This window comes from Rhinolophus hipposideros (genome assembly GCF_964194185.1).
Source record: "Rhinolophus hipposideros genome assembly, chromosome: 1".
Lineage (NCBI taxonomy): Eukaryota > Metazoa > Chordata > Mammalia > Chiroptera > Rhinolophidae > Rhinolophus > Rhinolophus hipposideros.
Genome location: NC_138047.1, coordinates 101598041 through 101620847, shown reverse-complemented (window position 1 = coordinate 101620847; position 22807 = coordinate 101598041). Strand labels below are relative to the sequence as shown.

The following is a 22807-nucleotide window of genomic DNA, read 5'->3' as shown; positions in this document are numbered from 1 at the left end:
CAGATCACTGGCTCACCCCAACTTCAGTCCTGAATCGACTGCTTTAATGAATAGCATGTGTGGACCCTCCTGGGGAACACAACCAGCTGGCTATGGTTATCACTTTCTTTCCAGCATGCCCATTTCTCTGAGACTTTAACCCATTTCTTACTACTATGCCAAAGTGGAGTAGTAAATAAACCTTAGCTTTTTTATTTCAGGATATCTTTTCTCCAGGTGTCAATGAACCATCCCAACAGTGTTATCAGGACTGGCTCTAAGTGTCCTTGCCAGGTTGTTAAACTTTGAGTCATGGGAGAGTGTCCCCTTATTGACACCTGTAGGGACAGAATCCCAGAGAGCAGCTTCCAGGCTCTCGGCCTCACGTGGAAATGTGCCGGCTCGGATGGCAGATGGCCATCAGCTGTAATCAGATGGCCATCAGCTAGGATCAGATGGCCATCAGCTGTAACCAGTTAGTCATTAGCCACTAATATAACTGCTGTGGCTATGCCAGAAGGCTGGTTGTTGGTTGGTTGGTTGGCAGAGAGCGGATGGTGGATTGCTCATCATGTGGAGCCTGCTTTCTGTACCTCCAACCCAGTTACCAGAGAGACTATAGTGATATGTCTCCTCCATCTATGGCTCCCTGGGTGTTCCTTTTTGGCCTCACCATAGCCTGCGTTCTTATGCAGGGAGCAGGACCAGAGACCCGCATGACACCCCGCATTACAACACCTTTTATCGTATCCAGCCTTATGTGTTCCATACCACATTCTCCAATTTCAGCACCATTCTTAGGCACGTCTTCTCAGTTCCTGGCCTACATATTGGGCAGATGCTGCAATTCTTTTGGTTAATAATTTCTTTTCTGGGTGAGGGAAAATATTTCCCAGATGCGTGGTTCCAATACTTGAACTTAGATATCAATCTAGAAGTAACTAAGGGAGGCAGGATCTGAAGAGGGCCAGCACCATCGTGAATGTGAGGCCTGTGCAGGTCTCCTGGCAAAGGGAGCTGCTGTGTCCTCCATACGGGCAAAAAGTCACTCCTCCCAACTCGGAGCATTCGTGGGAATCTGGGGGTTTAAGATTTTCCATTACATATACAAACACATCCTCTCCCTGTGTCTCGGGGTCCTACTCTTTCCCCATCAGAGAAGGATACCTGCCAGGCTGGGAATTCAGACCTCTTGTCACTCTGCTCTGCTCTGCTCAGCATGGCCATGCTGGGCTCTCATAACGTTCAGCAGTTGTCCCCTGCGGCTGCAGGAGGTGCAGGTGCCCTTAAACACACCACAGAAATCTTCAGCTTCACACCATGCCCAAACTGGCGGCCCTGATTCTGATATTTTTTTCTTTAGCACTTTGATGGTAATGGAAAGCAACAACCAACTCCACATTCCTTATAATGTTCCATTCTACCTATAGCTCTCAGTTGCTCAGATAGCCTGTAACTCAATGCATCCCTTTCCCCTTTGCCCATCACAGTTCCCCCTCACGTGAGTCTTAGTGATGGTAGTGCCACAGCGTGCCAGGAGAGGGGGTGTTGGGACGGAGTCCCAGAGAGCAGTTTCCAGGCTCCTGGCCTCACCTGGAAAGGTGCTGGCTGGGTTATGTAGCCCACACACGCACTTGGGTAACCAGTTGACCATCAGATATAACCAGCTGGCCCTCAGCCACTAGTGCTCAGTGTGCTATAGAACTGCCGTGGCTACGTTAGCAAGCGCAGGTGTTGCAGATGTTGCAGCGGAACTTGAGGATGTGGTGGAGCTTGAAGATCTTGCGATCCTACTTCCTGTGTCTCCACTGGGTGCCATGGAGACTGTGGTGCAGGAAGACCCCTTGCTGGGGTGCAGGCACATGTTTGCTTCTTGTGTCTCCCCCAGCTCCACCAGCCGCCACCGAGAATATAGTGGTATGAACCCCTATCCACGGTTCCGTTGTTGTTCTTTTGTGGCCTCACCGTATCCTGCGTTCACCTGCCGGGAGCTGAGCGCCTGCATTACAGGGGGCATGGAGAAGAAGGTAATCATGGGTAGCTGCCTGGCAAATTGTCACTGAGGAAAACTAGAACTTAATCCTGAAGGGAGTTTTATGCTGACAGGGTAAAGCATTCCTCAGAATCATCATGCAAGGCACATATGAGCTGAGGCCTTTATCCTTTATTCTTGTCAGTCACTGGTTGAGGGCTGCCCCCAGGAAGGATAATAATTCCTGGGCACTGACCTCCACCCTGTTCCTGGGCAGTAAATCCCCACCTCTCCATGTTCTATTTGGATTAAAGCTCAGTTCTACCCTGAGGTCTCTCCCCATGGCAATTGTTCCTGCATAAAATTTGCTGCCCCCCTTTTAATTTCTGTCTGATTCTGGTTTTCTCTGACACCAGTAACATTTAGAAGTACTCTCTTTCCTTCTCTCTAAGACCCAGATGACTGTCTCTTTCTTTCCTGGAATTACTCACTTAACACCTTTTATTTCCAACTGTGATGCTTTCTCTCACTCATTCAGCCAATTTCTTTTTTCCATTAAGAAGAAGAGAAGCACAACAAAAGAACAAGACAAACAAATGAGAAACAAAAACTCATAGACACAGTAATTTAGTGGTTACCAGAGGGTAAGGGGTGGGGGGTGGGTGATGAGGGTAAAGGGGATCAAATATATGGTGATGGAAGGAGAACTGACTCTGGGTGGTGAACACACAATGGGATTTATAGATGATATAATACAGAATTGTACACCTGAAATCTATGTAACTTTACTAACAATTGTCACCCCAATAAATTTTTTAAAAAATGAAAAAAAAAAAAAGAAGAAGAAGAGAAGCAATTCCTTAAAAATAAGTTCATGTTGGTCCAGGAAGCGAGGGAAGCTGGACAGAATAAGTAACACATGTACATGATACTCACTCTTTCCTTAGTCGTATTATGTGATGCTCCTTGTCTCCATTTTCTCATCACAACACCTAAATTCCAGCATTTCTTATTTTTCCCCTCTTATAAAAACTCATGACAATGTGGTGGTGGGGGAAGGTGATTTGTGTAAGAACAGAAAGTGAATTGCTGCCTGTTTTAAATCTGCTAAGAAGCTTTAATTTTGTCCTTGGAGCAATGAGGAACTATTGCAGATTGAAAAACTTTGACACGGGAGGAGTCTGATCAGATTTGTACGTCAATCATGAATTCATTCAACAAATATTATCATATATCTCTGGAGTCCAAGCACTGTTTCAAGTGCTGGGATTATTTCAGGGATTAGAAAAAAAAATCCATGCCTTGTGAGAATGCACAGTCTAGTAAGTGTGAAGGCAAACAATGAATCATTTATATGATGAAAGAAACTATATTTTAGGAAGTGATACATCCTATGGAGAAAAATATAGCAGGGAAGGGATCGAGAAAGTGCTGAGCTGAGGGCTATGATTTTAAATAGGGAGTTCTGGAAAGGCTTCACTGAAAAGATGACATTTGAACAAAGATTTCAAGTTGTGGAAGAATACAACCAAGTTGATATCTAGAAAGAACATGTCAGGCAGAAGGAGAAGCAGAAGCAAAGGCCCTGTGGTGACCACATGTTGAGAAACGGAGGCCAGGATGGCAGGGGCACTGTGAGGGAAGGGAATAGGCCAGATCAGTTTGGGTCTTATAGGCCATTTTACAGACTTTTCTGCGAACGAAATGGAAATTTTTTAAAGGCCTCTTGGAAAGAAACTTTTGGCCACAACATATTAATGTCCCCAAACTCTGGTTGAGGATGTAAACCAAATACAAATCACTAAGAAGGTAAAGTGCTATCCTGTTAGAGTTGCATTCAGCCATGGGTTACCCTCCACCTCTGTCTCTGATATAAATGTCATATCCAAAATAGACGACACTGGACTCTTCTGAAATGTCAGATTACATGTGTTCCAGCTTTCATCAAAGCTGTGTCTGCCTCTGGGGTTCAGATAAGTTTGGGATGATGGCATTGGGCTTGTCCATTTGTGGGAGAGATTGTCAGATAACAAAAGTGTTCTGGAAAACAGAGAAGAATTAGACGGTCATCATCATATCTGTGGTGGAGATTGGTCGTGTGTCATACACAGGTTAGCTCATGGTAGTGCCATTAGTGTCTTTTGTTCCAGTGTATTTATTAATAGCATCCCTCTCTGTTAGAGGGAGCCTTAGCGAGAAAGCGCTGTGAGACGCAGAGCCACAAATGGCATTGTGGGGGTACTCCACTATCAAAGAGTGACTCAGCCGTCATACAGCTGAACAGTCTCAACAAAGGTTGTCACTAAACGCAATGATGGGGCTGTCAACCTTAAAAATAAATCATTCAGTTATTTTACCAGCAAAATGTGTATTGAATTTATATTTTGCTATGCAAGCTATACCCAGAAAGTGACACACTCAACCATTTTCTTGAGCTGCGTGGAAATGTGGTGAGAATGTGTTGATAGGTTAAGAAAGACTGAAAAACATTTTTTTTAAATTAATTTATTTATTTATTAGTTTCAGGTGTACAAAACAAGGTAATACTTAGACGTTCATCATTTATATCCCTCATACTGTGAACCCCCCTCCCCCCATCCACTATCCCTCCGACCTCACACTGAACCATCACATTATATATATAAAACTATAGTTGGCATTCATTAATGTTTAGCTTCTGGTGTACAATGCCATGATCAGGTATCCACAGTATCCCTGAGGTGGTCTCCCAAATAGGACGCATGGCCATCGGATACCCAACAAAATCTTTACAACATTATAGAATACCTTCCCCAAATTAATTTTCAAAAAAACCCTGAGGCCATCTTGTGGTTACCAGCTGCTTCCAAATCCCTTCACCTTTCCCCTTATCCCCAACCCCCTCCCACACACCCATCTAACCACTCTCGGTTTTTTCTCTGCGTCCCCAAAACTGTCTCTGATTAGTTCATTCACATAGTCTTTTCTTTAGATTCCATATATAAGTGAGATCATATGGTACTTGTCTTTCTCTTTCTGACTTATTTCACTTAACATAATGTTCTCTAGATCCATCCATGTTGCTGCAAATGATAAGATTTCTTTCTTCTTTATGGCTGCGTAATACTCCATTGTATAAATGTACCACAGCTTCTTAATCCAGTCATCTACCGATGGGCATTTCGGTTGTTTCCATATCTTGGCTATTGTGTAAAGTGCTGCAATAAACATAGGAGTGCATACAGATTTTTGAATTGGAGTTTTGGAATTCTCCGGGTAGATGCCTAGGAGTGGAATTACTGGATCATAGGGTAGTTCCATTTTCAGATTCCTGAGATACCTCCATATTGTTTTCCATAGTGGCTGCACTAATCTGCAGTCCCACCAACAGTGCACTAGCGTTCCCTTTTCTCCACATCCACGCCAGCATTTGTTGTTTGTTGATTTTTTGATGATAGCCATTTTGACTGGAGTGAGGTGGTATCTCATTGTGGTTTTTATTTGCATTTCTCTGATGGTTAGTGAGGTTGAGCATTTCTTCATATGTCTTCTTGCCTTCTGTATGTCCTTTTTAGAGAAATGTCTCCCCAAGTCCTCTGCCCATTTTTTAATTGGGTTGTTTGTTTTTTTGGAGTTGAGTTGAGTAAGTTTTTTATAGATTTGTGATATTAATCCCTTATCAGATATATCATTGGCAAATATCTTTTCCCATACAGTAGGATCCCTTTTTGTTTTATTGATGGTTTCCTTTGCTGTGAAGAAACTTTTTAGTTTGATGTAATCCCACATGTTTATTTTTTCTCTTACTTCGCTCGCGCGAGGGGATATATCAGTGAAAATCTTACTCCGGGTAATGTCCATGAAGTTTCTTCCTATATTTTCTTCTAGATATTTTATGGTTTCAGATCTTACATTTAAGTCTTTAAGCCATTTTGAATTTGTTTTTGTATATGGTGTAAGGAGGTGGTCCAGCTTCATTTTCTTGCATGTGTCTGTCCAGGTTTCCCAACACCACTTATTGAACAGACTGTCTTTACCCCATCGTACATTCTTGCTTCCATTGTCGTAGATTAGATGTGCATATAGGCATGGATTTACGTCTGGACTCTCTATTCTGTTCCATTGGTCTATGTATCTATTTTTATGCCAGTACCATGTTGTTTTGATTACTGTAGCCTTGTAGTATAGTTTGAAATCAGGTATCGTTATACCTCCCACTTTGTTCTTATTTCTCAAGATTGCTGAGGCTATCCGGGGTCTTTTATGGTCCCATATAAATTTTAGGATTATATGTTCTATTTCTGTGAAAAACGTCGTTGGTAGTTTGATAGGAATTGCGTTGAATATGTATATTGCCTTAGGCAGTATGGACATTTTAACTATATTAATTCTTCCTATCCATGAACATGGAATGTGTTTCCATCTATTTATGTCTTCTTTCATTTCTTTCTTCAGTGTTGTATAATTTTCTGAGTACAGATCCTTTACATCTTTGGTTAGATTTATTCCCAGATATTTTATAGTCTTTGGAGCAATTGTAAATGGAATTGTTTTTTTAATTTCTCCTTCTGCTATTTTATCATTGGTATATACAAATGCAACTGATTTCCGAATATTAATTTTATATCCTGCTACTTTACTAAATTCATCTATCAGTTCTAATAGTTTCTTGGTGGAGTCTTTAGGGTTCTCTATATATACTATCATATCATCTGCATATAATGATAATTTTACTTCCTCCTTACCAATTTGGATGCCTTTTATTTCTTTCTCTTGTCTGATTGCTGTGGCTAGAACTTCCAGTACTATGTTGAATAGAAGTGGAGAAAGTGGGCAACCTTGTCTTGTTCCTGATCTTAGGGGGAATGGTTTTAGCTTTTCCCCATTGAGTATGATGTTAGCTGTGGGTTTGTCATATATGGCCTTTATTATGTTAAGATATGATCCCTCTATTCCCACTTTCTTAAGGGTTTTTATCATAAAAGGTTGCTGTATTTTATCAAATGCTTTTTCTGCATCTATTGATATGATCATGTGATTTTTATTTTTCATTTTGTTAATGTGGTGTATCACATTAATTGATTTGCGGATGTTGAACCACCCCTGCATACCAGGGATGAATCCCACTTGATCATGGTGTATGATCTTTTTAATGTATTGCTGAATTCTGTTTGCTAATAATTTGTTGAGAATTTTTGCATCTATGTTCATTAGAGATATCGGCCTGTAGTTTTCTTTCTTTGTGGTGTCTTTGTCTGGTTTTGGGATCAGGGTGATAGTGGCTTCGTAAAAAGTGTTTGGGAGTCTTCCTTCCTTCTGGATTTTTTGGAAGAGCTTGAGGAGAATAGGTGATAATTCTTTTTTGAACGTTTTGAAAAATTCACCTGTAAAGCCATCTGGTCCAGGGCTTTTGTTTGTTGGGAGATTATTGATTACTGATTCAATTTCCCTGGTGGTAATCAGACTGTTCAGGCTTTCTGTTTCTTCTTGAGTTAGCCTTGGAAGGTTGTGTGCCTCTAGAAAATTGTCCATTTCTTCAAGGTTGTCAAATTTGTTGGCATATAGTTGCTCATAGTAATTTCTTACAATTTTTTGTATTTCTGTGGTGTCTGTTGTCACTTCTCCTCTTTCACTTCTGATTTTATTAATTTGGGTCCTCTCTCTCCTTTTTTTAATGAGTCTGGCTAAAGGTTTGTCAATTTTGTTTATCTTCTCTAAGAACCAACTCTTGGATTCATTGATCTTTTGTATTGTTTTTCTGGTTCTATTTCATTTCTTTCTGCTCTGATCCTTATTATCTCCTTCCTTGTGCTCCCTTTGGGTTTATTTTGCTGTTCTTTTTCCAGATCCCTTAAGTGTGAAGATAAACTGTCAATTAGTGATGTTTCTTGTTTCTTTAGGTAGGCCTGCAGTGCTATGAACTTCCCTCTTAGGACTGCTTTCGCAGCATCCCATAGATTTTGGGTCGTCGTGTTCTCATTCTCGTTTGTCTCAAGATATCTTTTGATTTCTTCTTTGATCTGCTGCTTGACCCATTCATTATTTAGCAACATGTTATTCAGCCTCCATGAATTGGTGTATCTTCCTGGTTTTTTTCCCCTGTAGTTCATTTCTAATTTCATAGCACTGTGGTCAGAGAAGACAGTTGGTATGATTTCAATTTTCTTAAATTTATCGAGGCTTGTCTTGTGTCCTAACATATGATCTATCTTAGAAAATGTTCCATGTGCACTTGAGAAGAACGTGTATTCTGCAGCATTGGGGTGAAATGCTCTGAAAATATCAATTAAATCCAACTGCTCCAAAGTATCATTTAAGGCTGTTGTTTCCATATTGATTTTCTGTCTGGAAGACCTGTCCCTTGTTGTCAGAGGTGTGTTGAAGTCCCCTACTATGATAGTGTTGCTGTTGATCTCTGTCTTTATGTCCATCAGTACCTGTTTTATATATTTAGGTGCTCCTATGTTAGGTGCATAGATGTTTACTAGGGTTATGTCCTCTTGTCGGATTGATCCCTTTATTATTATATAGTGCCCATCTTTGTCTTTTAATGTTTTTCATTTTAAAGTCTATTTTGTCAGATATAAGTATTGCAACTCCAGCTTTTTTTTTGCTTCCATTTGCATGAAATATGTTACTCCAACCCTTCACTTTCAGCCTGTGTGTGTCTTTTGATCTGAAATGAGTCTCTTGTATACAGCATATACAAGGGTCTTGTTTCCTTATCCACTCAGCCACCCTATGTCTCTTGATTGGAGCGTTTAATCCATTTACATTTAAAGTGATTATTGATAGGTACATAGTTATTGCCATTTTTAGATTTGTAGTAAATTGTTTTCATCTTTCTTCTATTTACAGAAGTCCTTTTAGTATTTCTTGCAATGCTGGCTTGGTTGTCATAAATTCTTTCAGTTTGTTCTTTTCTGGGAAGCTCTTTATCTCTCCATCAACTTTAAATGATAGCCTTGCTGGATAAAGCAATCTAGGTTGTAGGCCTTTGTGTTCCATCACTTTGAGTATCTCCTGCCACTCCCTCCTTGCCTTCAATGTTTCTGTAGAAAAGTCATTTGATAGTCTTATGGGGGTTCCCTTGTATGTAACCTTCTGCCTTTCTCTTGCTGCTTTCAAGATTCTCTCTTTGTCTTTAAGCTTTGCCATTTTAACTATAATGTGTCTTGGTGTGGGCCTGTTTGGGTTTATCCTGGTTGGAACTCTCTGCACTTCCTGGGCTTGTATGTTGGTTTCCTTCATCAGGTTAGGGAAGTTTTCGGACATTATTACCTCAAATATGTTTTCAATCCCTTGCTTCTTCTCTTCGCCTTCTGGTATTCCTATGATGCGCATGTTGTTGCGCTTGATGTTATCCCAGAGGTCTCTTAACCCATCTTCATTGTTTTTTATTCTTTTTTCTTTCTGTTGTTCAGTTTGAGTGATCTCTGCTAACTTGTCTTCTAAGTCGCTGATTCGATCCTCTGCTTCATCTAACCTGCTGGTCATTCCTTCAAGTGAGTTCTTAATTTCGGTAATTGTGTTTTTTAGTTCTAGCTGGTTGTTCGTTAAGATTTCTACATCCTTTTTTAGTTCTAACTGGTTGTTCTTTATGATTTCTATATCCTTCTTTATGTCTTCTCTAAGCTCCTTAAACATTCTTATCACCAGTGTTCTGAACTCTGCCTCTGACATGTTGGTTACCTCTGCTTCATTTGGTTCCAGTTGTGGAGGTTTCTTCTGTTCTTTTATTTGGGACATGTTTCTTTGTCTCCCCATTCTGACTGACTCTCTGTGTTTGCTTTGGTGTATTAGGAAGATACCCTAGAGCTCTTAGTTCTTGCTGGGTTATCTTATGTAGTATGTGTCTTTTATATTTGACTTGGACTACTTTGTTCTTCTCTGCATGAGTTCCACAGGTGGCTCGTTTGTTTAGTATATCGTCCTGTTCAAGAAGAACTTTAATTGCTTTTTGCTTGTGAGTAGGTGGGAAGGACCACTGTCTTTTACTGAGTACTTTTGACTTACTTTTCGTCCTTGGTTGTGTTCTTGAGCACGTAAGATCCAGGAGAGAGGCTGGGGGCTCCCACAGGAGAGGACCGGGAAAGGGCTCTGATCTCTGAAAAACATTTTGACTGAGAGTGTGTTACATGCTACCTGGCCTTGTGAGGATGGCACCCTAAACAGAATGTGGATCTTTTCTGGATGAGTCAGGCCATCACCATGAACTTGGGCTATTGTAACATCCTACAGGTGTGTTAGGCTGTGGAGAGCTATTATTCCTGCTGGTGGCCTTGGAGGGTGAGCTTTGGAGTGATTTTCAAAGAGTTTCTGTGTGCTGTATGGCTGTATGGTGGCTGGCCAGGTCTCTTTCCACAATGTTTAGTCTTCAGTGTATCTTTCTGAGCCCAAGGTCAAGCACCAGTTCCATTATGCCTTTGTCTTTTGACCTTAGCTGATTAAGATGGCGCTCTTCCTACCTATAAGAGGGCAAACACACACCTCTAGGACGGGTGTAAATGGTGCTCCTCATGAAAGAACACATCTCCTCCCCAATTCCACCCTCTCTTGCCCACTCCTTCCCATTTATAGTACAGAGAATCATGTACAGATAATTCATTAGCGAGTACATGTTTAATTTTTAAAAATCTAATAACTTCAACATTTTGATTAATAGTTTAACATCAGTTAATGAAGTTTTAATATGTATAAAGTATTTGGTATCAATACCTCTGTATTCCCATAATGAAACAGAACAAAATGCTTCTCACCTGTGCTCATCACAACTTGTATGCTTGGTGCCCTTTTCACTGCAGGTGGTATCATGGAGCTATCGCCTTCATAGCGCAATGCCTTTTGTAGGGTATCGTGCCTAAGAGTCAATGCCTGGAATTAGGTGGACAGGAGTCGAATCCCATTTCCACTACATATTACCTGTGGGTCTTCACTTACTTGACCTCTCTTTGCCATAGTCAGTGTTCTTAGTTATGTACAACAGAACTGTCTCCCAGTAGCACAGTATTAGGAAGCTCCAGAATCTCTGGAGGGCTAAGGAATTAGGAAACAGTTAGAAATTATATCCAAATTATACCACTGGTCCAGTAGAGAGTCTACTGCCCAGATCTCTGGACAAAGTAACTGAAGCCTGCACCATGGACGTGCAGTCCAAGATCCAATCCATAGACTCCCCATCAATGCTACCTCTGAAAATTTGAAAATTTGATGCCTACCACTTTCAGTTTCCAAATCAGTAAAATGGGTATGGTAACAGTGCTTATATTATGGGGTTATTTTGAGGATTTAATAACATGATATGTAGAGAGGCCAGTATAGTGGTTGGCACATAGTACATGCTCAATTAATGTTTCCTCTTCATTTCCTCCTTTTCTTCCTTTTTTTGCATCTTCCTTTACTTTTCCTCCCTTTCCTTTTCTTCCTCCCCCTTTTTTTTCTTTCCCTCCCTTTCCTTTCTTTCCTCCTTTTTCCCTCCTCATCCTCCTAAGTAATAAGAAGCAGCATATGAACAGTTCTGCCCATGGAACCAATTTTCCCTGTTTCTGGGGCCAGGAGGAGTTATGGAGTACACAGCCAAAAAAGTCACTATTTGGTTCGATGGCCCTATAAATTAATAAATCCTAAATACATCTCTTTTCCTTTTCTTTTTTTCCCCCTAGCATTTCCCCAGTGGCAGCAAATGTGAACTGTGCTGTCTTCATATCAGATCCAGGAGAAATGGAAGGGGATTACACTAGAGAATGTAAACTCCAGGAGCTCAGGGGTTTGTTCTTAAAATCTATATAATACACATGCCATAAATTCACGTACCATACATTTATGCGTATACATACATCACATACATTATATAATTCACATACCATAACCTTCATCCTTTATAAGAATACAATTCGATAGTTTTTAGTTCACTCACAGTTCTGTAACCACCACGTAATCCAAGTTTAGAACATTTTCATCAACCCAAAAAGAAACCTCATACCCACTGGTAATCACTCCTTATTGACCCCATGTACAGACCTAGGCAACCAGTAATCTGCTTTCTGTCTTTATGGACTTGCCTATTCTGGACATTTCATATAAATGGAACTATACAATACATGGTCTTTCGTGACCGGCTTCCTTCACCTAGCATAACGTTGTCAGGGTTCCTTCATGTTCTGACAAGTGTTAGTACTTCATTCTTTTCTATGGCTGAGTAATATTCTGCTGAGTAGGTAAACCACAATTTGTTTATCCGCCCATCCATTGATGGACATTTGGGTTGCTCTGATGTTTTGGTTATTATGATAATGTTGCTATGAACATTTGTGTACATTTTGTGTAGATGTATGCTTTCATCTCTCTTGGGTAAATGCATACAACTGGGATTTCTAGTCATGTATTAACTCTGTTTAACATTTTGAAGAAGTACCAGACTGTTTTCCTCAATGGCTGAGGGCACGATTTTCATCTGGTTTATTCACTGCTGATACATGCTAGCATATGGTGAACTCAGCATAAATGTTAATTAAACAAATTGAATAAATGAATATAGTTGTTTGGTGAATACATAATTTTTTCTTATATATGTAAACATTCATAAAATATTTTTTGTTTAAACATTACATATGGCCTGCAGTTCTCTCCCTCTTTCTTTCTTTTATTGATAATTAATGCTTATTAAAAATGCGATTTTGAAATGCTACTCCGGCTTATGTAATTCTGAGAGAAAGGTCTTTTTTGTGGTGTCTTGTGTGCCACACTCACTTCGAAAAGAAAAACAGTTAAATGAATGCAAAAAGTAAATGAGCGAATACTACATAGGATAATACATGTACATATTAAAATGCTAAAAAAAAAAAGAAGAAAGCAGTTGTTTTATTCTTACCTTCTGGGATGTTTATAGCTTGGTATCTGGAAAACTATGCTTTAGGACTGTATGTAAAGCATGAGAAACAAACTGATGAAGGAGGACCTGAGTGAAGTTCTAGTTCTAGTTCTAGTTCTCCCTGTTCCCTCACTCCTGCTACAGCATTGCTACCCATGAGCTTGTATCATGGCGTGCATAACAATCAATTATCCTTCATTAATAAGAATTCCTTCTCCAGTATAGACTATAGGCCTGTACAAGGCAGACAGCTTCTCTCGAAAGTCTTTTGTATTCCCGGAATCTAGTCCACAGCAGGATGCAGGCTCAATGCAGTTTTTGGAATGTGTATGTCAATGAATAAGTGAACTTCTGTGACATTGCATTTTCATTTTTGTGGATGGTTTTAAGAACAAAATTCTAAACTATGCATTTATATATGTATATGTGTATATGTGTATATACACATACATATATACATACATACATGTGTGTATATATATGTTGTATGTATATATATATGTATATATATGTGATTGGAAGGATTGATATAAGTACAAATTTGTAAATTTTGTATATTTGTAATTTTATGTATTTTCAAGCTATATTGCAAAAGAGATGTGTTACACTTTTGATCAGCAAAAACAATGAACTAAATGCAATATTTTGAAAAGATTTTTATTAAAAATATAGTTAGCATACAATATTGTATTCATTTCAGGTATACACAATAATTATTCAACATTTATTTACCTAAAGAAGTGATCACCTTGATAAATCCAGCAACCATTTGACACCATACCATGCTATTAGAATATTATTGACTATATTTTCTATGCTGTACATTATATCCTCATGACTTATTTGTTTTATACCTGGAAATTTGGACCTCTTATTCCCCTTCACCTTCCCCACCTTTTTAACATTTTCAATTACAGTTGCTATTTCATATCATTGTGTATTAATTTCGGATATACAGCATAATGGTTAGACATTTATATAATTTAAGAAGTGATCCCCTGACTACTTTAGTACCCACCTGGCACTATACAGAGTTATTACCATATTATTGACTATATTCTCTATGCTTTACATCCACATGACAATTTTGTAACTAGCAACTGGTACTTCTTAATCGCTTCACCTTTTTTTTTCACCTTTTTTCAACACCCCTCCCATCTACCACCCTGATAAATCTAGTACCCATCTGACACCATACACAGTTATTACAATGTTATTGACTATATTCCTCATGCTATACCCTACATCCCCATGACCACTTCGTAACAAAAAATTTGTACTTCTTAATCCCTTCCTCTTTTCAACCACCACCCCAATCCCCAACCCATCTGGCAACCATCAAAATGTTCTGTGTATCTATGAGTCTGTTTCTATTTTGTTTGTTTATTTTGTTCTTTAGATTCCACATATAAGTGAAATCACATTGCATATGGCTTTCTCTGTCTGATATACTCCACTCAGCACAATGCCCTCCAGGTCCATCTATGACACCACAGATGGCAAGAACCCCTTCCCTTCCATGGTCGAGCAATATTTCATTGTATATATGTACCACCCACTGTTTATCCATTCTTCCATCAACGGACACACAGGCTGCCTCCACATCTTGGCCATTGTAAACAAAGCTGCAATGAACATATCGATGCACATGTCTCCTCAAAGTAGCATTTTGAGTTTCTTTGAATAAATACCAGGAAGTAGAATTACTTGGTTCTTCTTCGTCTCTTGTTATAGCCTTTGTTTTAAAGTCTATTTTGTCTGGGATAAGTACTGCTGCCCCAGCTTTTGTTTGTTTCAATTTTTGTGAAATAACTTTTTCCATTCTTTTAGTTTCAGTCTCTGTGTGTATGTTTTTTGGTCTAAAGTGAGTCTCTTATAAGCAGCATATACTATAAAGGTTTTGTTTTTTTATCCATTCATCCACCCTGTGTTTTTGATTGGAGCATTTAATCCACTTACATGGAAAACAATTGTTGATAGATATGTAGTAGAGGAACTCCTTTATCTTATTCTCGTCTGGGAAGCTCTTTATCTGTCCTTCAGTTTTAAATGATAACCTTGCTCTGTAGAGTAACCTTGGTTGTAGGTCCTTGCTTTTCATCACTTTGAACATTTCATGTAAATCCTTTCTGTTGAGAAATCAGCTGATAGCCCTAAGGGAGCTCCCTTGTAGATAACTAACCACTTTTCTTGGCTGCTTTTAGGTTTCTCTCTGTCTTTAACCTTTGTCATTTTAATTGTAATGCATCTTGGTGTGGGCCTGTTTGGGTTCGTTTTTTGGGGGGTCTCTCTGCACTTCCTGGGCTTGTACGTCTATTTACTTTGCCAGGTTAGGAAAGTTTTCAGTCTTTATTTCTTCATATAGATTCTCAATCCTTTTCTTTCTCTCTTCTCCTTCTGGTACCCCTATGGTGCGAATGTTGTTATGCTTGATGTTGTCCCAGAGATCTTTTAAACTCTCCTTATTTTTTTTGATTCTTTTTTTCTTTTTGCTGTTTTGATTGGGTGTCTTCTGCTACCTTGTCTTCCAAATTGCTAATTCAATCCTCTGCTTCATCTAGTCTGCTGGTGATTTCTTCTGGGGTATATTTCATTTCACTTTTTGTATTCTTCACTTGTGACTGGTTTCTTTTTATGGTTTCTATGTCTGTTTTTATGCTTGCTATCTCTCTGTTAAAGTTCTCACTAAGTTCCTTGAGCGTCCTCATAGCCATTGTTTTGAACTCTGTCTCTGGTAGGTTGTTTGTCTCCGTTTCGTTTAGTTCTTTTTCTGGAGTTTTCTCCTGTTCTTTCATTTGGGATATATTTCTTTGTTTCCTCATGTTGGCTGCCTCTCTGTGTTTGCTGCTATGTATTAGGTAGGGCTGCTATGTCTCTCAGTCTTGCCGGGTGGCTTAATGTAGTGGCTTAATGTAGTAGGTCCTGTGAGACCCAGTGGCACAGTCTCCCTGGTCGCCTGAGCCGAGTGCTCCAGGAGTGTCCATTGTCTGGGTTATGTGTGCCCTTCTGTTATAATTGACACTTGGTTGCTGTGGGCATATTTGTAGGTGGTATTGATCCTCAAGCTGACTGGGTGTAGGTTTGGCCACATCCAGAGTTTATGGAGCAGAATCTGCTCCAGGCTTTGGGGCCTGTTGAGACCACACTTTGTGTGTGCTATTTGTGGAGCTAATTAGGCAGTGCTCTGCTGTGTCTGTAGCCAACCTCCAAGTATGGGCTCTGTGGCCTCTTGGGAGGGGCTCCAGTGCAAGCCCAGGTCAGCCACTGCCTGTGACTGATGGAAATACAAAGCGAATCATAGTTGGTCAGTGACTGTGCTGTACCTGGAGATGCACTGGAGAGGCCATGCTACAGACTGAGAATGGCTGGTTTTGGGGTAGCTCCACAAAAAACCAGGGCATTCCAAGGCCTGCTGCCATCTGGTGCTTCCCATAAAGTTCAGCTGCTGATAAAGCATCCTGCAGTATGCGAGTTGGATGAGGCAGGGTCTCGATGAGTCCACAGGTTTGAGCAGAGAAGCTCACCAGACCAATCAGATTCAGAGTTGGCTGGGTGAGCGTGGGTTCAACACAGGAAAGATGGCGCCCATTTGCCAGCTGCATAGGAGAAAGACCCCACACAGGGAAAATGAGGACTGTCTCTGCAGTCCTTGTCCTGAAGTTCAATTCAGTCTCTCCTCATATGTCTCTGACACCTGCAGAGTCACCATCCCTCTGCTGGAGCCCAGGGTGAGTACCTGCATGGGCCCTTTAATAGGATGTCTGGGTTTCCTGCAGCCTTCCTTCCACTTGGATGGTCAGAATCCCTATTGTTTTTCACAGTGGGAAGTTATGAGGGCTCCTCTTCCCAGCACAGTACTCCAGGCTAGGGAACCTGGTGTGGAGGCCTGGAATCCCTTGCTCCTTTGTGGGGAACCTCTGTGGCCAAGATATCTCTCCAGATTTTCAATCACCACATGTGAATGTGGGACCAGGTCATTTCATGTCTCTGCCCCTTTTACTGGTTTCAACCTGGCTTCTTCTTTATATCCTTAATTATAAAACTTCTGTTCATCTAGACTTCTGATGGTTCTCCAGGTTGATTGTTCAATAATATAGTTGTAATTCTGATGTGTTTATGGGATGAGGCAACCACTGCATTTGTCTAATCCACCCCCTTGGATCTCCATACTAAATGCAATTTTTAAAAAGAAAGGAGAATAACTTCTAGATTCTTGATGATGTTATTCATAACTAATGTAACTTGGAGAGCTGAGCTGCTTTTCTTTCTGCATGAATTTTAATTATTATAGCTTTAAAATAAACATTCTTTAATAATTTAGAATTCCTGTATTTTCTTACCAGAGGAATATTTTAACAATTTTACAGGTGTTAGGTAACTTTTGTTCAAATTGGGCAAACCTCAATTCTAGCATTATGGGAGTGTTATTTGGAAGTGAACTTCTAACTATCAATACAAATGTCAGGATACTACATAAAACATCCACAGGAAATTTTTCACCTTTTTTTTGAATTGTTCACAAATATTTCCTGCATTATCCAACATAAAACAAAGAAATGGTTCATCTTTTTCTTTCAATTTGTATACAGTGGAAAAATAAGAAAAAAAAATATATATATATATTTACAAAGTTTACCTAATAGGCACGAGTCAAGATCATAGTTTAAGTTTATAGGTGAGAAGTTATCTAATAAAAATAATCAGAATTTATTTAGCATCAGTTGCTTCCATAATCAAGTATTATTCTGTTAATAAAACTTGTTGCCATTAGGCTTCTGGTATATACTTACACCATTACATAATTTGTAGTGCTGCTGCCCACCTTGGTTCTTTTCACAATTATTAACATAGAAAATTGTTACAAAGTAGGAGCAAGCATTTGCAAAAAATTCCCCAGCTTATTATACGTGCAAATGTATATGATGAAATTGTTTTCAGAAGCAATGATCTTTCAAACCCTTAAGAAATCACCAGAACTGAATTTGCAAAGATATTTTGCCTCTGTCCAAGAGCTGCATTTATTTATTCCAAGAAAGGAGCTGGAAAAATCAAATTCAGTGTTTAGTTTGGAGGTGGGTTAGGGAATTTGGCCATTTGAAAACTGACCGTCTTTAAGAATATGACCACAAAAAATAGGTTCAGTAAATTTATTTTAAAAATCATAAAACATTTCATACAAAAGAACATTGTATTCTGCACACTGCTCTGAATAGTTGCCAGGGACATAAGGACTATTGTTACTTTTCCTCCGTTTCCCCTACCCCCAAATGTTATAGTGACCACAAAGCGAAGGGTTCACAGTAATTACACAGAGGAATTTTCCTTTTTAATCAAGAATGAGCAAAAACAAAATTCACTCACTCTGCTGCTGTTTCAAAATTTCAGTGTTAGTTTGCACGCCCCCCCACCCTCTTCCCCAGCCTGTCTGTAAGGAACTAAAAGATTACATCTGGTGAACAGCAAAGGTTTCACTACACCTCAAATGCAGAACACAGGAAGCAGAGGAATGTTGGCTTTTTAAACAGAAGCAGATAAAAAAAAAAATGCATGACTCCTTCAGTTCTTCACTAGATGTAGAAAAACTTTCCAGAGTACTGCTTCACACTATAAAAAAGAAAAAAAAAATATCTTGCGTTAAAATCCTTCAATATCTGCATACTGCTTCACACTGTTCTGCAACAAACACTGTGCATTCTGTGTCTGGTCCTGTGGCTCTGTAAGGGTAATGATCCGATCTTCGGATCCTTCTAAGGGTTCATCAGTTTTGATCGAAGCTCCTGACTCGTGATGAATTTGTTTAATCCGCTGACCACATTTGCCAATAACAGATCCAGGCTAATCTTTGGGAATAGTTTCTTGTGTAGCAATAATAGGTCCTCCAATCTGGGATTGTAAGGCTGTGCACGCCCTTTGATGGGAGATTCTGATATAAGATCAAGGATGACCTTCATGCATTTTACAATCCAATGAGGTTTTCCTCCAATAAGAACCAATCTGTCAGAGGAATGAGGACAGTATTCATGGAAAAGCTTGATTGTTGTCTGAGTGTTCTCTCAAAGTTTTTTGATGATAGCACCTTTGATCCCAATAATTCCTCCTGCCAGACTCTGATGAATCAACAGTCTCAGCTGGCATTCAAAGTCGATACTTCCTTTATAGAGTGTTGGTAATTTAAGCCTTCCACAATATCACATTCGAGCGGCAGCTGGCTGGTTGCACTAGGTGATGGGAACTGCAGGCCCTCTTGCAAGATAGGGATGATTTTCTCCAGAATTTCTCCAATTGATTCAATATCAGCACTGATACTCAATAGGCACTTGGTCCACTGCTGTCCAGGACTGAAACACTGGCATTGTAGTCTGTATGCAAAGCCATGATATCCTGGCCTCCTTTTCCAGTCACTGCCCCAGCATTCTTGCTCTGAAGCCGAATTTGTAATTCAACCATCTCATCAGTGTTTCTAGATCTTTTAAAAGCTTGTTCCTCTTCCATTTCTTCTGCAGGATGTTTACCAAAGTCATCATTGGTTATGCTGTTGTGGAATGTACCCTCTGGCTGCTCAATCTCAATTTTCTAGGATTAAATGAATACACAAATCTAGGCCGCACACAAGCAGGATGTAGGCAACATGTCATCAGGGTTGATGCCGCGGAGAAACAGAGGGCAATGGCATTTGCTGACAGCTTGGAATACGTTCTAATTTCCAGTTTCTTTTTATTTTTGTCCTTTTTCTTCTGACATCAATAATAATGTTTCCATTCAAATTCTAGAAATTTATCATAAGAAAATCATAAGGGAGAAAATATTAGAAATCAGAATAATGATCAAATAACTGTGGAGTGACAATACTATGGAGGGTTATGTATTGTTAGAAATACTATTATGCAGGATATTTAAGACAGGTAAAATATCTATCATGTAATGTAAAATTGAAATCTTGGGATATGAATTCTGGGAAAATCATACATACATATAATTATTACTATTTTTTATGTAGACATTTTAATTTATTGTATTCATAATAGGTATAGTTTAAAATCTAAAAATCCTATTCTCTAGAACACGAGAAGACAATAAATAGAAGACAAGTGCTATACAAATGGAATATATAAGCGTCAGTAGGACTATGTATGTGATTTTCAACCACATTCACATTACGCACAGTTTTAAAAGTAGCTAATCTTACAATGACTTACTTGAAACAGTAGAGCTGGTAGAGGATATACGCCATTTAAGTATCAGTTCAAAGGTATATAAAGACAATTTTATAGGTGGTACTTATGTGTGTGGGGAGAACTGTTTACAATATCTAACTATCATGTTTCAGGGGACATGATTTAACAGTGAAGCTTTTATATTACAAAACAAGTTTAAGTATTCGTTATTTTAGAAATATCACTGAAACTAGAATGACATTTATTAACTATATTTAAGGAACATAGCAAACTAGTTGATAAAATTTACCTATCTTAGGAAACCTTAGATTATTTAGATAACATAGGATTTAGCTTTCAGACACACAGAAGGCAACGCCTGCTATAATGTCAATGTTAGTAAAAGAGCTTACTGCCGTGAATACTTAGATACTTGGCCAACTCCTGACCTAAGAGACATACAAAGTCACAACAAACAAAACAGCCCAGGAATAATAAAAACCTCATTCCTTATCATAGCTTCATTTCTCTTCTTTTGTTTCAGGCTCCATATACATCCGGCACAGGGCTGCATTAGGGCGGCATATAAAAGCATCACTTTCGTCTCCCAACTCTGTTAACTGTTCCAATGAAGATACACAAGGATAATGATCTTTTAACATATCTGGCAATTTAGAAATGTTGTCTTGAAGACGTCGAGAACGTCTAACTGGTGTTAGAAACTTCAGCTCTTTAAATGTAGAATTTATTTCATCAACTTGCATCTTCGTCTTCACACTTTGTAAGTATGGTGTAGTAGACACATTATATTTAATTAAGCAACTCTCTCTTGTTTCTGTACTGGGAGTTTTAACATCATTGGCTGGATCTTTTGTTTTGTCATTTTGCTCTGGTTCACAGTCTTGAAATACCACATTTCTATGATGTTTATTTTCCATTTCTGGTTTTCCTGACTCTAGTTTAACACTGGTATCTTCAATGTTGACTTCTTGGATTTGTTCCTTGGTTGCACAAGGCTCTTCAAAAATTTCTCCAAAGGTAACTTTTTCTTGACTCTTCATTGTTAGAATATCTACAATTGCATGTCAGATCTCTTCGATAGGCTGAGCTCCTGCCAGAATCGCCTTCTCATAGATTGCGATAATATTTTCAATAGGACTTGTGAGTGGTTCAATTCGTGCAAGGCATATCCAATTATTTAACAAGTTTTTTGGCATCTGGAATATTTTTAATCAGGTCATTCAGTGTGTCCAATATTTCTTCTTTTGGGCAGCCCTCATTGATTAGGTTAAGGCATTCAGAAACTGTCTTGTTTACTTTTTCAGTAAATAATCTTTGTTCATCTTCTGCCATGGTAGTCCAAAAGGACCCAACTGGTTTTTCATTTTGTCCTTCAGGTTCAGGGTGGGTAACTACTGAGCTAGGAGGCCTTTTCAGCACTCTTCCTTTGCCAGCTTTCCACTCACTCAGAAGAGGTTTTCTCTCTTCTGCAGTTTCTTTGGGCTGAGCAGATTTACTATTGATAGCTGCTTTTGCGATAGTATGTCTCCGCGGGTCAATGGGTTTTGACTTTTCTGTCAGTTTGGTATTAGAAGATGAAGCAGGCTTGGCTATAATTTCCGATGTGATGCTTCTTGATAGTGCCTTATTTCTTTTTACTTCCTGAGAAGAACTGGTTTTGACATTAGATGAAACTGAATTTAATTGCAGTAATTCTTTCTCAGGAGGCCCTGTCCGAATTGTAACATTGGCAGAGGTTCTACTGATGCCTCGGTTCGTGGAGTCCTGGGTATTGTTGTAGTGACTTCTAATAGGAGGACGCAAAAGTTGTCTGCTCTGAGATGTAGTGCTCACAAATTTAGTGGTAGTCTTCATAGTTGGTGCTCTCTCACTTTTCACTGTTGTACTGCTGGTGTTTATAGGCTGAGACTTTGTGGCTTTAGAGACAGTAGTTGCAAGTTTCTTCGTTGTTGCAGAATTCTCCTCTTTGACTTGTACAGGTTTCCTAAATGAATTAACCTTAGACCGAACAATTTGGCCGCGGTAAGATCCAAGCACAGGTTTCTTGAGCATGCAAGAGTCTTGCTTTGGTTTTTCTGTAGTCATTTGTTTCTTTTTAATATTGTTTTTAATGTGAAATGCTTGGCTTAATGTCATACGTTGATTTGGGGGCTTATCTTTATTTGGTAACTGCAGAGTTTGATTATTAGTCTCCAAATTATGTGTGTCAATTGCCATAGATGAATTGGTGAATTCATTAGAAGGTTTTAAAGGAATACAATTTTTTTCAATTGTTATATTATTTTTGCTCCTTGTAGCTCTACTGATGTTTTCTTTATCAGCCATTTTTGTCTTAAGTTTTAGAACTTTTGTATCTTCTTGGACTTGACCCTCAGATGTCACCACTCTCTGGTCTCTACTGGATAATATCTGATTTCCCTGTTTGTATGCAAAAATAGTTTTTCTTCTGAACAGATGTTCCTTGAGGTTTTGTTTTCTTTGTTCTCTGAACGTGGGATGGGCCCTCTGACTTGGGGGAAGCAGTAGGTCTTGTGGCACAGCGTGGGCACAGCTCATTGCAGTGCTGGGTAAGGAGTTACGCCTCGGATTTAACCGCTTCGCGATCCCTCTGAGTCCCGGAGCACCGCGCAGGCTGCCAGGGGCTCGGATTTTAGACCGCGCGATAATTATTACTATTGATGACATTTATTTCTGAGTGAAGAAGTTATGAGTAATTTTATTTTTTGTACTCTCTTAATTTTCAAAATTACACATGAGCAGAATATTGCTAACGTAACTTGAAAAGTTATTGGTAGAGCTGTTACTTTGCAAAAGGGTTATTTTTGTAAAATA

The 22807-nt window shown here is 39.2% G+C and overlaps 1 protein-coding gene across 1 annotated transcript; it reads right to left on the bottom strand.

Annotated features, from left to right (window-relative positions):
• Window positions 1-20377: 20377 nt before the first annotated feature.
• Window positions 20378-22531, bottom strand: LOC308497652 (cytoskeleton-associated protein 2-like; the record flags this gene model as incomplete). Its single annotated transcript, XM_081048548.1, is given in 3 exon segments — window positions 20378-21039; window positions 21043-21150; window positions 21152-22531. Coding segments are annotated over 3 exon segments (2052 nt in total). The 3' UTR covers window positions 20378-20475.
• Window positions 22532-22807: the final 276 nt, after the last annotated feature.